Source organism: Desarmillaria tabescens (assembly GCF_030435595.1).
Source record: "Desarmillaria tabescens strain CCBAS 213 chromosome Unknown EV420scaffold_20, whole genome shotgun sequence".
Classification (NCBI taxonomy): Eukaryota; Fungi; Basidiomycota; class Agaricomycetes; order Agaricales; family Physalacriaceae; genus Desarmillaria; species Desarmillaria tabescens.
In genome coordinates, this window is record NW_026848319.1 from 486643 (window position 1) to 500012 (window position 13370).

At 50.2% G+C, this 13370-nt stretch overlaps 3 protein-coding genes across 3 annotated transcripts; 1 reads left to right on the forward strand and 2 right to left on the reverse strand.

Moving 5' to 3' along the window:
• The first annotated feature begins 2638 nt into the window (after window positions 1-2638).
• On the forward strand, window positions 2639-10335 carry EV420DRAFT_1547351 (acetyl CoA carboxylase). Its single transcript, XM_060473342.1, is given in 14 exon segments — window positions 2639-2778; window positions 2835-2917; window positions 2976-3302; window positions 3386-3493; window positions 3513-3642; window positions 3692-3937; window positions 3993-5092; window positions 5148-5998; window positions 6051-6197; window positions 6248-6351; window positions 6403-6571; window positions 6626-9478; window positions 9534-9946; window positions 10002-10335. 14 exon segments carry the CDS (start codon window positions 2739-2741, stop codon window positions 10028-10030), a joined length of 6600 nt encoding a protein of 2199 aa, XP_060330077.1. The 5' UTR covers window positions 2639-2738; the 3' UTR covers window positions 10031-10335.
• A 596-nt stretch (window positions 10336-10931) lies between these two features.
• On the reverse strand, window positions 10932-11808 carry EV420DRAFT_477853 (uncharacterized protein). The gene has a single exon (XM_060482303.1). It carries the CDS (start codon window positions 11619-11621, stop codon window positions 11148-11150), a length of 474 nt encoding a protein of 157 aa, XP_060330078.1. The 5' UTR covers window positions 11622-11808; the 3' UTR covers window positions 10932-11147.
• Window positions 11606-12413, reverse strand: EV420DRAFT_1547356 (kinase-like domain-containing protein). Its single transcript, XM_060473343.1, has 2 exons — window positions 12273-12413; window positions 11606-12211 (listed from the first exon to the last, which is right to left on the reverse strand). Exons 1-2 carry the CDS (start codon window positions 12303-12305, stop codon window positions 11996-11998), a joined length of 249 nt encoding a protein of 82 aa, XP_060330079.1. The 5' UTR covers window positions 12306-12413; the 3' UTR covers window positions 11606-11995.
• Window positions 12414-13370: the final 957 nt, after the last annotated feature.

Consider the following 13370-nt stretch of genomic DNA (forward strand, 5'->3'; position numbering starts at 1 on the left):
ATTCATTTACCAGCAGTTGGCCATCTGTCTGGTTCGTTTTCCGTTCGTTGGTTTGCCTACCAGACTCGAACTTTCTGGCAGCACATGCTTCCGTCTCACGGGTCTGTACTACTACTACTCCCATGTCCGAACTGGTTCTCAACTAGTCGACTTTCTCCCCCACTCAGAGGGAAGCCGTCGCCGTGGCGTAGTGAGATAAAAATTTATATAATAATTCTCGTGATTCGCTTCCCCCTCTTTCCTCCATCTTCGCAGAACACTCGCCCATATGCGCTCGTCGAAAAATTTGCTCGCCCTCGGTCTGACTGCATGATCTCTGTCGTGGCGTGCAACCATACGACACCGTGCCTGCCTGTGGTTCTCACCCTCGACTATCATCGTACCTGGTCTTTGCTAAGACGTTCTCGCCTTGCCAATAATGCGAGTTTGCCGCCTCGTATTCATAATACTATCAGGGATGTTTCATCATCGGCCTGTTCTCGTGTTCTCCTGACTCAATGCTGCTCCTTCTGCTCCATATGCTTACTGGTATCCCGCGATATCAATCTATTGGCCTCTTCACGTACACATAAATACCCGAGAAGCCACCTCACTCCTCATGTTGACCATCATTTGAGCACCAATTCATGTGGACCGGCATCGTATTTTACGCTTGATTCAATGCACTGGCCACATGTTCGCGTTTGCTATACTTGTCTCATTCAATGTTGTCGACCTCAAGCGGTTATTTTACCTTCGACTCGCTTGTTCCACGTGCTCTTTAGACACTATCGTGTTAATCCGCAGTTTCCGGACGGTATCTCTTGGTCATCGTAGATGATGCGTCATGAAGAACGTGTATCTTCTATGACGATCTATCATACGGCGGTTCCTAACAGTGTCGGAATGCATACGGAAACTCAACGCAAAGCTGGTTTTAGCCGCTGATGTGGAGGACGCTCTTGGCAATCTGTGTGGATATCGATGAAGTCTCTGGCACGAGTACTTGCTGATATGCTTAGGATTACCACGATTAGCATGTCTATGGCCACCATGTTTCCCGACATCCTTCTTTTTCACAAGTCGTGACATACCCTTCGGGTAGGTCTGATTTCATCAAAATCATTCACGATCAATAACGATTCGCACATGCAGACTGGTGCACCGTATGAGTCCGGGCGATCCATACAAGCGTCGCCGATTTCCTGTGAGAATTTACGTGCTGCGAGAAGTGGAGACGCAAGATGTTACATGCAATTTTCCCGATGCCCAGATGTGAGTGGCTCCTTACATTCCGCTCAACCGTTGATGCGATCTCACTTGCGCGTGTGAAGCAATGCTCTAGAACGAAATCAGGACGCATCACCATGTGTGGTCTACTTACGAGTCCGATGCGCCCCGCCGCCTTGCATAATACAGACGTTTTCGCTATATCATGTGCCCGGTACTTCACTAAGGTCGTCCACGAAATGCCGCCTTCGTGAGAACAAGTAGCCAAGTGGTCTCGTAAGTAGTTTCGTGAGGGTTGTGAATCCGTTCTAGATATGTAGGCTCAAAATTTCTTCTGTTCTCTTCCATCTGAAATGCAATCTGACCGAGGTGAGCCGATTCGTGTTGGGCCGCGGAGCTTTCTACTAAATCAGAGCGGGCCGCCGGGATGTTTTGGTTCCGTTTCCGCGTTGGGGAGGGTTGGTAGCAGCATTTACTCTGGTACACCGGAAGAGGACGAAGATTTACACTACGAACACAGATGTCAGTGAAGCATCAATAACTATAACTGGGGATATAATCTGTCATCGGGATTGTACGGTACTCTGAAATCGCGGCATTGCGCGAAGAAAGGACTCGGAGAGCATCATCGGTAAATTAATCATTGACGCTCATACTAGGATATAGGAAAATAAATATATCAAGAGGCGTCCAATGATTGCCTTCATCACGAATTGTTGCCGGACCTAAGGGTGGCGACCTTGAGTATTGCACTGACATCGGGATTTGCTATCAGTGCTTTCATTGTGTGGTGGATATCCGCATCGCACGGAGTCTGAATGGCGCCGAAGCTACCACGACCTAGTGCGATTACTTCCTTGTGTTGCTATCGAAGTTCAGTGCTACGTTAATGTTAACTGTTCTTATTCTACATCGTTCAAGAGTTGGAGCTGCCATCACGGTTTATCTACGTGCTATCATTGCTGTGCTACGTGATAGACTTGTAACAATCAATCTCGGATATCATTCGACTGGAACCAGAGTCTAAGGAAAACCAACGATAAGGTAGACTGTTCTCCCCAATCGACGCGAGGACACCCCTAGGAATCGGATAGGCCGATACATTTGGGGTGCCACTGCGTCGACACAGGCCGGTAATCATCCCCAGAAGAAGGCGGATCGAATGCCAGGGAACGAGTTTATTTACTGCCGTAAAAAGACACATACCAATATTGACCAGTCTAGACTATACATTTTTCTACCTTTTTTTCTTCTCGGAGGGCATCACTAGTAGTATCATCGACTCCGACGAGGTAGACTCCGTGGATGCCTAAGTGTACTGGGAAAGGCTTGTGAACCGAAAGGACTTTATAGTGGGACGGATGAGGTAAGCAGCGAGATTTTTGGGGCGCTTCCGATCAGTTATTGACCCCAGTAAAACCCGAGGTGACCTGCTTTTCCTTCATTACTTCCACTGCAGTCCGCTTTTTTAACGACCAGTTCGACCTTTCTCGTCGTTCTGCACGTCCAGCACCCACTCTTGAACCGCTATGTCGGCCTACGAGCATTCCAGAGTGCAGCATTTCATCGGTATGCAGTTATTTTCTTCGTGCTTTTCATGTGGGGCTAACGTGTATTTCTCAAAGGCGGCAACTCTTTGGACGTCGCGCCATTGAGTAGCATGCTCGATTTCGTCAAGGAGCACGGAGGGCATACTGTGATTACTAAAGTACGTAGAAATACAAATTTCAGCCGCCGGAGGCAGCTCATCATCATCATCGTCATAGGTTCTCATCGCGAACAACGGCATTGCTGCCGTGAAGGAAATTCGTTCCATACGCCAATGGAGCTACGAGACGTTCGGACGGGAGCGTGAGGTGGAGTTCACCGTCATGGCGACTCCAGAAGACTTGAAAGTCAACGCCGAGTACATTCGTATGGCCGACAGGTATGTCGAGGTACCGGGAGGCTCGAATAACAACAACTACGCCAATGTCGACCTCATTGTCGATATCGCTGAACGTGCAGGAGTGCACGCCGTATGGGCTGGATGGGGACATGCCTCTGAGAACCCGCGTTTGCCGGAGAGCTTGGCGGCGAGTAAAAACAAGATTGTGTTCATTGGTCCCCCGGGAACTGCGATGAGGAGTTTGGGAGACAAGATCTCGAGTACCTATCGTCGCTCAGCACGCTGAAGGTTCCTACCATGCCGTGGTCTGGGACTGGCATCTCAGACACTGTCCTCTCGAAGGAGGGTTATGTCACCGTTCCTGACAAAGCATATATGGATGCTTGTGTCACTTCGGTTGAAGGAAGGTTTGAAGAGGTCGGAGGAGATAGGGTACCCTATCATGATCAAGGCTAGTGAAGGTGGAGGAGGAAAGGGTATTCGAAAGGTAGAGAGTCCTGAAGGATTCAAGAACGCGTTCCACGCTGTCGCCGGAGAAATTCCTGGTGCGTTCCCAACTCGGTCGTTTGTTCTGCTTTGCTAATCGCGAGGCAGGATCTCCAATTTTCATTATGAAGCTCGCCGGACAGGCACGTCACCTGGAGGTTCAGCTCCTTGCTGATCAATATGGAAATGCAATCTCTCTCTTTGGACGTGATTGTTCCGTCCAGCGACGTCACCAGAAGATCATTGAAGAAGCGCCCGTGACGATTGCGCCCGAGAATACCTTTGAACAGATGGAGAGGGCTGCTGTTCGTCTGGCAAAGTTGGTGGGATACGTCAGTGCAGGGACTGTCGAATGTTCGTGTTACCGTTCTCTTCCTTATTTTACCGTTTCATTTACACGTCTCTTTAGACCTATACAGTCACTCTGAGGACTACTTTTACTTCCTTGAACTGAACCCACGTCTTCAAGTCGAGCATCCAACTACCGAGATGGTCTCTGGCGTCAACTTACCCGCTGCACAACTCCAAGTTGCTATGGGAATTCCCCTTCACCGTATTCGGCATATCCGCCAACTCTATGGTGTCGCGCCAAACGCGTCTTCCGAGATTGACTTTGACATGATCAAGCCTGATGCCAATCAGCTTCAGCGCAAGCCCCGCCCCAAAGGACACGTCGTCGCTGTTCGTATCACCGCCGAGAATCCCGACGCTGGATTCAAGCCGTCCTCCGGTTCTCTGCAAGAACTGAACTTCCGCTCCAGCACGAATGTTTGGGGCTACTTTTCCGTTAGCACCGCTGGTGGATTGCACGAGTTCGCCGACTCGCAGTTCGGTCACATCTTTGCTTATGGCGAGGACAGAAGCGAGAGTCGAAAGAACATGATCATTGCTTTGAAGGAGATCAGCATTCGTGGAGAGTTCCGGACGACTGTCGAGTATCTGATCAAGTTGTTGGAATTGGAGGCATTCAAGAACAACACCATCACTACTGGATGGCTCGACTCCCTTATCAGCAATAGGCTTACCGCAGAGCGCCCTGATGCAACTTTGGCTGTTATTTCTGGTGCCGTTACCAAGGCGTACCTAGCTTCTGAGGCCTGCTGGACCGAGTACAAGCGTATTTTGGACAAGGGCCAAGTTCCTTCTCGGGATACCTTGAAGACGATTTTCAGCATCGATTTCATCTATGAAAACGTCCGGTACTCCTTCACTGCCGCGCGTTCTTCTATGACCGTGTGGACTCTCTACCTCAATGGTGGACGGACCATGGTTGGCGCACGTCCTCTGGCTGATGGTGGATTACTCGTCTTATTGGACGGAAAAAGTCACTCTCTGTACTGGCAGGAGGAGGTTGGTGCGTTGAGGTTGATGGTTGATGCCAAGACCTGCTTGATCGAGCAAGAGAATGATCCTACGCAACTGAGGAGTCCAAGTCCCGGAAAGCTCATCCGGTACTTTGTCGACAGTGGCGACCATATAAATGCTGGTGAACAGTATGCTGAGATTGAGGTGAGAGCTTTATGCGTTGGTTATCATCGGTTATACTGAATTCCTGTCTCCACAGGTCATGAAAATGTACATGCCACTCGTCGCCTCCGAAGACGGTATTGTACAGTTGATCAAGCAGCCTGGTGTCAGTCTCGAGCCTGGAGACATTGTCGGTATCCTCACGCTGGATGACCCGGCTCGTGTGAAGCACGCTAAGCCTTTCGAAGGCCTTCTTCCCTCAATGGGCACACCTGGTGTCGTCGGGAACAAGACTCACCAGCGCCTGGTCTATTGTCTGACCGTCCTCAACGATATCTTGGACGGCTTCGATAATCAGGCAATCATGGCATCCACCGTCAGAGACTTAATTGAAGTTCTCCACGACCACGATTTACCTTACTCGAAAGTCAGCGCCATCCTCTCGGCTCTTTCGGGCCGCATGCCATCAAAGTTGGAGGACAGCATACGCGCTGCCCTTGATGCAGCCAAGGCTAAGGGAGATACCCAAGAGTTCCCTGCCGTTAGAATCAAGAAACTTCTTGAGCATTATGTTCAGGATCATGTTCTTCCTCAAGATAGGGCCATGTTCCGCACTCAGCTTGGTGATCTCTTTGACGTCGTCGAACGGTTTATGAGTGGCCTGAAGGGACATGAGACCGAGACGATCACGAATCTTTTGGCGCGCTATGAGGCGACTGAGAAGCTCTTTGGTGGAAGCATTGAAGCTCGTGTTTTGGCTCTTCGTGATCAACACAAGGACGACTTGGACAAGGTCGTCGCCCTTGTTTTGAGTCATATCAAGGTCCAGAGCAAGGCAAAGCTTGTCATGACTCTCCTTGATCATGTCAAGACTGGCGGACTCGCTGTATCGGACCCGGAGAGCCGACTCTACCAGGTTCTGCAAGGTCTCGCTGCTCTTGAGGCGAAGTACGTTTTCACATGCTCACTTTTGTACCGACCCTGATCTTTTCCTATGTAGATCCTCGACGTCTGTGTCTCTGAAGGCTCGTGAAGTGTTGATCTTTGGTCAGATGCCATCATATGAGGAACGCATGGCGCAGATGGAGTCTGTCCTCAAGAACTCAGTCACCAATCAGTACTATGGTGAGCAAGGCCGGGGTCGAAGGTGCGACGTTTTGGATTGATGTTGTGGGACGAGTCTGACGCTTAATATAGGACTCCTTCCGCTGAAGTGTTGAAGGAGCTTAGTGACTCTCAATTCACCGTATACGATGTGCTTCCGACGTTCTTCAACCACCCTGACCCTATGGTCACTCTTGGTACGTTGTTTGCACCATACTCTGTTCGATGCTCTTCTGACCCATCATCAGCCGCGTTCGAGGTATACGTCCGCCGCGCGTATCGAGCATACAGCGTGCTTTCGATTGACTATGAAGAGGGTGATACCTTAGACGATGGCGAGATTCCTAGCGTCCTGACATGGCGGTTCAATATCGGACAATCTCATTCTCCTCCGTCAACACCGCGTATCGCATTTGGGTGAGTAAACTTATGTTACGCAATTATGATTTTCTCACTTACAAGCTGTTACAGTGAAACCCGTCGCTCTGCTTCAGTCAGCGACCTGACATATATGATCTCCAAGAACCAGGCCCAACCCATCCGCACGGGTGCTATTGCTTCCTTCCCCGACTTCGCTGCCCTTGTCCGCGGTTTCGGGAAAGTTGCATCCATGTTGCCGCTGTTCGATGCTGAGGAACACAAGCAGCGTCATGGAAAGGATGACCAGCCGCCTAACGTCATCAACATTGCTTTACGTCTATTCAATAAAGAGGACGATATGTCCGAGGATGACTGGTTCGCTAAGATCACACCATTCATCAATGAACAGCGTGAAACTCTGGCTCGTCGCGGCGTCCGCCGTGTATCCATTCTCCTTTGTCGACAAGGACAATACCCTGTTTACGTTACCCTTCGCGAGGTCGACGGTGTGTGGGGTGAGGAGCAAGCTATTCGTAACATCGAGCCCGCTCTCGCTTTCCAGATCGAACTCAGCCGTCTCAAGAACTACATCTTGAAGCCCGTGTTTGTCGAGAGCAAGCAAATTCACATGTACCATGCTGTTGCGAGGGAGAATCAGTTGGACAACAGGTTCTTCATCCGCGCGTTGGTGCGGCCTGGTCGTCTTCGTGGCACCATGAGCACAGCCGAGTACCTCATTTCGGAGACCGATCGACTGGTGACGTCTGTTTTAGATGGGCTCGAGTTTGTTTCCGCCCAGTACCGCAATGCCGACTGCAACAACATCTTCATCAACTTCGTCTACACACTCGCTGTGACCTACGAGGATGTTCTAGCTGCCATCTCTGGTTTCATCGAGCGCCATGGCAAGCGGTTGTGGCGTTTGCATGTCACTGGTTCTGAGATTAGGATTGCTCTGGAGGATGATGAAGGCAATGTCACCCCCATTCGTTGTGTCATCGAGAATGTATCCGGCTTCATTGTCAACTACCACGCCTATCAGGAGATCACGACGGACAAGGGTACTACCATTCTCAAATCGATTGGTGAGAAGGGACCTCTTCACCTGCAACCCGTCCATCAAGCATATCCTACAAAGGAGTCCTTGCAACCCAAGCGGTACCAAGCTCATCTGATTGGTACCACTTACGTCTACGACTTCCCCGACCTTTTCTCGAAGGCATTGCAAAATGTTTGGGCTAAGGCGCGCAAGAGTGACATGTCTCTTGTGCCGCCGAAGTCGTTCTTAGAATCCAAGGAGCTTGTTCTTGATGAGCACGACCAGATCACTGAGGTAGACCGTGCACCGGGCAACAATACTTTCGGAATGGTTGCTTGGGTATTCACTATGAAAACTCCAGAGTACCCCAACGGACGAAGAGTGGTTGCAATTGCCAACGATATCACCTTCAAGGTCGGTTCGTTCGGGCCTCTTGAAGATCAGTTCTTCTTCCTCGTCACTCAATATGCTCGGGACCATGGTATTCCTCGCATCTACCTGTCTGCCAACTCGGGTGCCCGAATTGGTGTTGCTGATGAAGTCGTCCCGCTACTCTCTGCTGCATGGAACGATGACGCACAACCGGAGAAGGGCGTCGACTATCTCTATCTAACACATGAGAACTTCCTCAAATTGCAAGAGAAAGGCCCCTCTGTAAAGACGGTCGAGGTCCATGAGAAGGGCGAACGCCGACACAAGATCACCGACGTTATTGGCTTGCAGGATGGTTTGGGTGTAGAGTCGTTAAAGGGCTCTGGTCTCATTGCTGGAGAGACGTCGCGGGCATATGATGATATCTTCACGATCACTCTGGTTACCGCCCGTTCCGTTGGTATTGGTGCCTACCTTGTTCGTCTTGGAGAGCGTGTCGTCCAAGTCGAGGGTCAGCCTATCATTCTCACTGGTGCCGGAGCCCTCAACAAAGTGCTCGGCCGAGAGGTTTATACCTCTAACTTGCAACTTGGTGGCACCCAGATCATGTTCAAGAATGGTGTTTCGCACCTTACAGCCAGCAGCGATCTCCAGGGTGCTACCCATATTTTGGAGTGGATGTCCTACGTTCCGGATGTCAAGGACGGCGCCATTCCGGTTCGTGAAACCCCCGACAGCTGGGACCGTGACATTGGCTATACACCGCCGAAGGGCCCATATGATCCCCGTTGGTTCATCGAAGGAAAAGAGGATGAGACTTCGTCAGAGTGGCTGAGTGGATTCTTCGACAAAGGTACCTTCCAAGAGACGTTGAGTGGTTGGGGTCAAACAGTTGTCGTCGGTAGGGCCCGTCTCGGCGGCATTCCTATGGGTGTGATTGCCGTCGAGACTCGCACCATCGAGCGCATAGTCCCTGCTGATCCTGCCAACCCGGCGTCATTCGAGCAGCACATCATGGAAGCCGGTCAAGTATGGTACCCCAATTCCGCCTACAAGACTGCCCAGGCAATATTCGACTTCAACCGGGAGGGTCTTCCTCTCATTATCTTCGCCAACTGGCGTGGTTTCTCTGGAGGACAACAGGACATGTACGATGAAGTCTTGAAGCAAGGTTCAAAGATTGTGGACGGTCTCTCAAGCTACAAGCAACCTGTCTTCGTCTACATCGTTCCTAATGGGGAGCTTCGTGGTGGTGCTTGGGTTGTCCTAGATCCTTCTATCAACAAGGAGCAAATGGAGATGTATGCTGATGTTGATGCTCGTGCCGGTGTGTTGGAAGCTGAGGGTATCGTCGAGATCAAGATGCGTCGCGACAAGCTGCTTGGACTGATGGAGAGACTTGATGAGACCTATGCTTCCCTCAAGCGTGACAGCAAAGATGCCAGCAAGACACCCGAAGAGCGTGCTGCTGCCAATGCTGCCTTGTCGAGCCGCGAAAAGCTGCTCGCACCAACGTACAAGCAGATCGCCCTTCTGTTTGCCGATCTCCACGAGTACGTACAGTCTTCATTTGATAGCATTGCAGTTCATTTATTTATTTCTCTCTAGCCGTGCTGGTCGTATGGAGGCCAAGGGCTGCGCTAAACCAGCTGTGTGGAAAGACGCGCGTCGACACTTCTACTGGGCCGTGCGCGCGCGCGTCGCAAAGTCTGCTGCTCTTCGCGAACTCGCCGATGCTAGCCCTGGAGCTACGTACGAGTACCGTGCCAGGCTCCTCGATACCCTTGCCTCGCTCGAGCCAACCACGCCTTACCGCCAGATGGCCGAAAATCTTGAGGATTTGGACCTCACACCTACAATCGCCCAATTACGCGCTGACTATCTCCTGCGGCGCCTGTTAGAGCTTGCCAAGGAAGATCGCAAAGCGACGATGAATAGCATCATGCGTCTAGCGGACAGTATGTCTGAAGATGAGAAAACGTCGCTGATTGGTGTTCTACAAACCTCCTCTCGCTCACCAGGTTAGCTATGTTCAACTTCTTCCGTGTTCACTATCGCTGAGAGTCCTTTATCCAGGACCTCCGTCGTACGCTCACTCCTCGTAAAATGTGTAACCAGCACGCGCATGTTAGTTGTAATTATATCATTTTTTCTCTTCCACTCGATACGTTTACCCTCATCTGCTGTATAACCACTTCAACATACATAGACGTACTTTATTTGCCCCCGCATTGCTTTACATGACCGGATATAAATGATGATGTCCGCTTTCCATCAGTACTGAGTAGTTCTGCTTTATTGCCCGTAGACAGCCCTGAAAGAATTTAGAACGTTGCCTTTGCTGATATGAGGAATAATAAACATTCTCTTCTTCCTCTCTCCATGAAAGATAGGTAAATCTGTGGAAGGGTAAATGTGAACGCCATTCCATCTTACAGCCGCTTTCACACTGTATCAAAAAACGAGAATCGAAGGATATATAATTATTGAAGAGACATGCATGTCCCCGCCCATCGAAGAGAGGATGCTCGGCCTAACCCCCCTGCTGTGGCCACTGCCTCGGGACACAAAGGTAGCCCGGTCGATATCGATCTTGCCGCAGGGGGGAGACGGTGCAAGTTGTCCCCGCAGTCCGCCATAAGTACCTCCGGTACAGTTACCTACCTCGACCCAGTCGAAGGGAGCCCGCCCACCAACATCCGAGAAATGCACGCCTCCAAAGGAAGGATACAAGAGATATCATATTTGTTTCTGCGCCGACCAATTGTCCCAGCGATGAGTAATATTTAAATAAGTAAATCGTCCATTCTGCGAGAACCCAAAAACAAAAAATTGAACATGTCCATGCTACCACCCAACCATCGTATCGAAGCGGTGCGATTGCAGATCTTCAACTTGATGCGGGTGGTCTAGAAAACAAAGAGAGTGAAGAAAATGGAAAAGAAAACGAGAGAAGACGCTTAGCTCTGAAACTCCGGGGGAATCTTTCGTCTTGCGAAAGGAAGAATCAGAGACTGCAGTCTCCCTTGCACCACGAGCGTGGCGGATATCTTGGCGCGACTCCGAAGGGAGAAGAATGACGCGGTAAAGGCGGAGGACCCATTGGATGTCCTTGGCCCGGGAATGTATATGGAACCCGACTGGGTTTGACGGCGGCAGATGGAGGCGGCCCAATTGCAATATGACAAGGAGGAACTCGGAGAGGTAACGGCGGCGAAGAGTTCATTGCAAGTCCACCATTCTGCATGAGGACATTTGAAGCTCGAACAGGGATCGATGACGGAAGGTTAGAGGCGGAGGCTGCAATACCACGAGGAGACGGTCTAGGCGGCAGCGGTGGCGGAGAACCCTTGGACGACTCTGATCCTGGACAACTATTCGCTGCGATCCCTTTGGGAGTTGGGCGAGGTGGTGACGGTGGCGGAGGTCCTCTTCGGTGTTCCTGACCCACGACGGCTCCATTTGAAGCTCGGACGGAATTCCGTGAAGGCGAGGGGAGGTTGACCAGAAGCGATGACTATACGGCTTCCAGGTGAGGAACAGACAGACGATCTCGAAGATGAAATCGAGTCGATAGTCGACGACGAAAGACATTGGGCTTAGGACATGATCCATAGAGGAAGACGATGCACTAAAGATGAGGGTGAGTAGAAGAACAGAGAAAGGAGGGGTCGACATACTCTTGAGGGTCTTCATATGAATTCCGTTCCACTTCTCTGTTGACTGTCCGCGTCCCGACAGTAGACGTTTCCTCAGTCGGGAAAAACGTATCGAGATTCACGACGAGAGAACGTATGGTCTCTAGCGAATCACGGCTGGAAGGCTCAATGGCAAGCATCCGCTTGAGGATATCTTGAGAACCCGAGGAGATCCACGTATTTATTGACAAAGTAGTTTTCGCTGTTCTCGCAGTAGGCCCGAAATCTAGCGTCCGAAGATCTGGCACGATTCCAGAGACGAAGTCCAGTGACAATGTTGCAGAAGATAATGCCCAAGGACCAGATATCGTAGTGAACACTCGAGTACCGTTCATACACTTCGTACTCGTCGATGACCTCTGCAGAACACCGTCAGTGTCTGTAGATGGCAACAAGGAATAATCGCTTACCCGGACTCATATACTCCGGAGTTCCACACATAAAATCATCGGATATTGCATCCTCCGTCGATAGACCAAAATCGGCTAAAAGAACTTTCAAGCCATCCATCGAGTAGAGAATGTTCTCTGGCTTGAGATCCCGATGGTAGATGCCGAGATCGTGACAGTGGGCGACGGCATCGAGTATCTGAATAAACGTCGAACGTATGGAGTTTCTCGTCGTACATAAATGCTCCTGCCCCGATGACTGTAAGGAGGTCGCCTCCACCGCAGAATTCCATGACCGCGAACAGATGGGGCCCTTGGCGAAAGAGGTGATGAAGGCTAACGATATTGTCGTGTCGAGATACTTTTTGTTGAATAGTGAATTCGAGTGGTGTTTCCGCGGATTCGGGATCGATTCGTACAGCATTTGACCGCGTACATAAGTTTGGGACAGACGGGGGTCAAGACGTCCACCGCGTGATAGACAGTGCCAAAGGAGCCGGCTCCAAGGCACATGCCGAGATGATAACGACCTTCGTCGAGATAGAAATTTCGACATATCTGGGCTGGTGCATGAAGACATCTGAGAGGGCAAGTGAGTCGAAATAAAATATAAAAGGAGGAAATACGCACGTCGTAAACTTGAAGAAAAATGATTAAAAGAGATAAAGAAGACTATCAAAGTCTTGTAGTTGCACAGAAAATTTGGTATAGGAGTAGGACTGTCAAAGTCACAATTGTAAGGATATGGTGGGGGAAGGAGGTGAAGAAGCGAAAAGGAGATTTCCAACTCGATTGGAGCCTTAAAAGCAACCTTGTCGTTCCAGAAGGAAGCCCCATGTCTAAGACACGCTAGCATGTGAAAAAATGAGCGAAAAGTATCTTTGAAAAGAGAACGTCGCGTTCGAAGTGAAAATGGACGGAAGAAAAGCGGGAAGAGACGCGTCGAGGGACATGACGTCATGGAGATTCAGATATCCGGACCGGGGTGGGCGCAGCTATATGCGGTCATGAACGCTTGCGGATACGGGACGAGTGTCCGAGTTTCTACTTGGAAATATAGGAGTCGATATATTCCCTTCGCAGGCAGCGCCATTTATGATATTTCAGAATATTTATGTGGCAAAAACTAACTAGGAAATCATCGCAAAGAGCATTTGTATCCACTATAGTATTCAGAACAGTTCGACAGCCAATCATGAAATTCAGCCCGACGAAAAAATGGATTCGGCCAGCGGAAAAGGCCAGTTTTAACCCAAATTCCTAAATATTCTGGAGACGAAGCCGACAATGTGTGGTGCGAACCTTTAAAAGGTACTAGGTTACGTCAAATTTCAAACGCGATAGATTAGCTCGCACCT

Excerpts from the sequence above, each read along its gene's own strand:
- EV420DRAFT_1547356 (XM_060473343.1), bottom strand. The coding sequence starts at position 12,305 with ATGGAATTCTGCGGTGGAGGCGACCTCCTTACA. Across the intron at positions 12,212-12,272 it reads GTGGAGGCGACCTCCTTACA|ATACTCGATGCCGTCGCCCA; the intron begins GTCATCGGGGCA and ends ACGTTTATTCAG.
- EV420DRAFT_477853 (XM_060482303.1), bottom strand. The coding sequence starts at position 11,621 with ATGAAGACCCTCAAGAGTATGTCGACCCCTCCTTTCTCTGTTCTTCTA.
- EV420DRAFT_1547351 (XM_060473342.1), top strand. The coding sequence starts at position 2,739 with ATGTCGGCCTACGAGCATTCCAGAGTGCAGCATTTCATCG. Across the intron at positions 2,779-2,834 it reads CAGAGTGCAGCATTTCATCG|GCGGCAACTCTTTGGACGTC; the intron begins GTATGCAGTTAT and ends TATTTCTCAAAG. Across the intron at positions 6,352-6,402 it reads TGACCCTATGGTCACTCTTG|CCGCGTTCGAGGTATACGTC; the intron begins GTACGTTGTTTG and ends ACCCATCATCAG.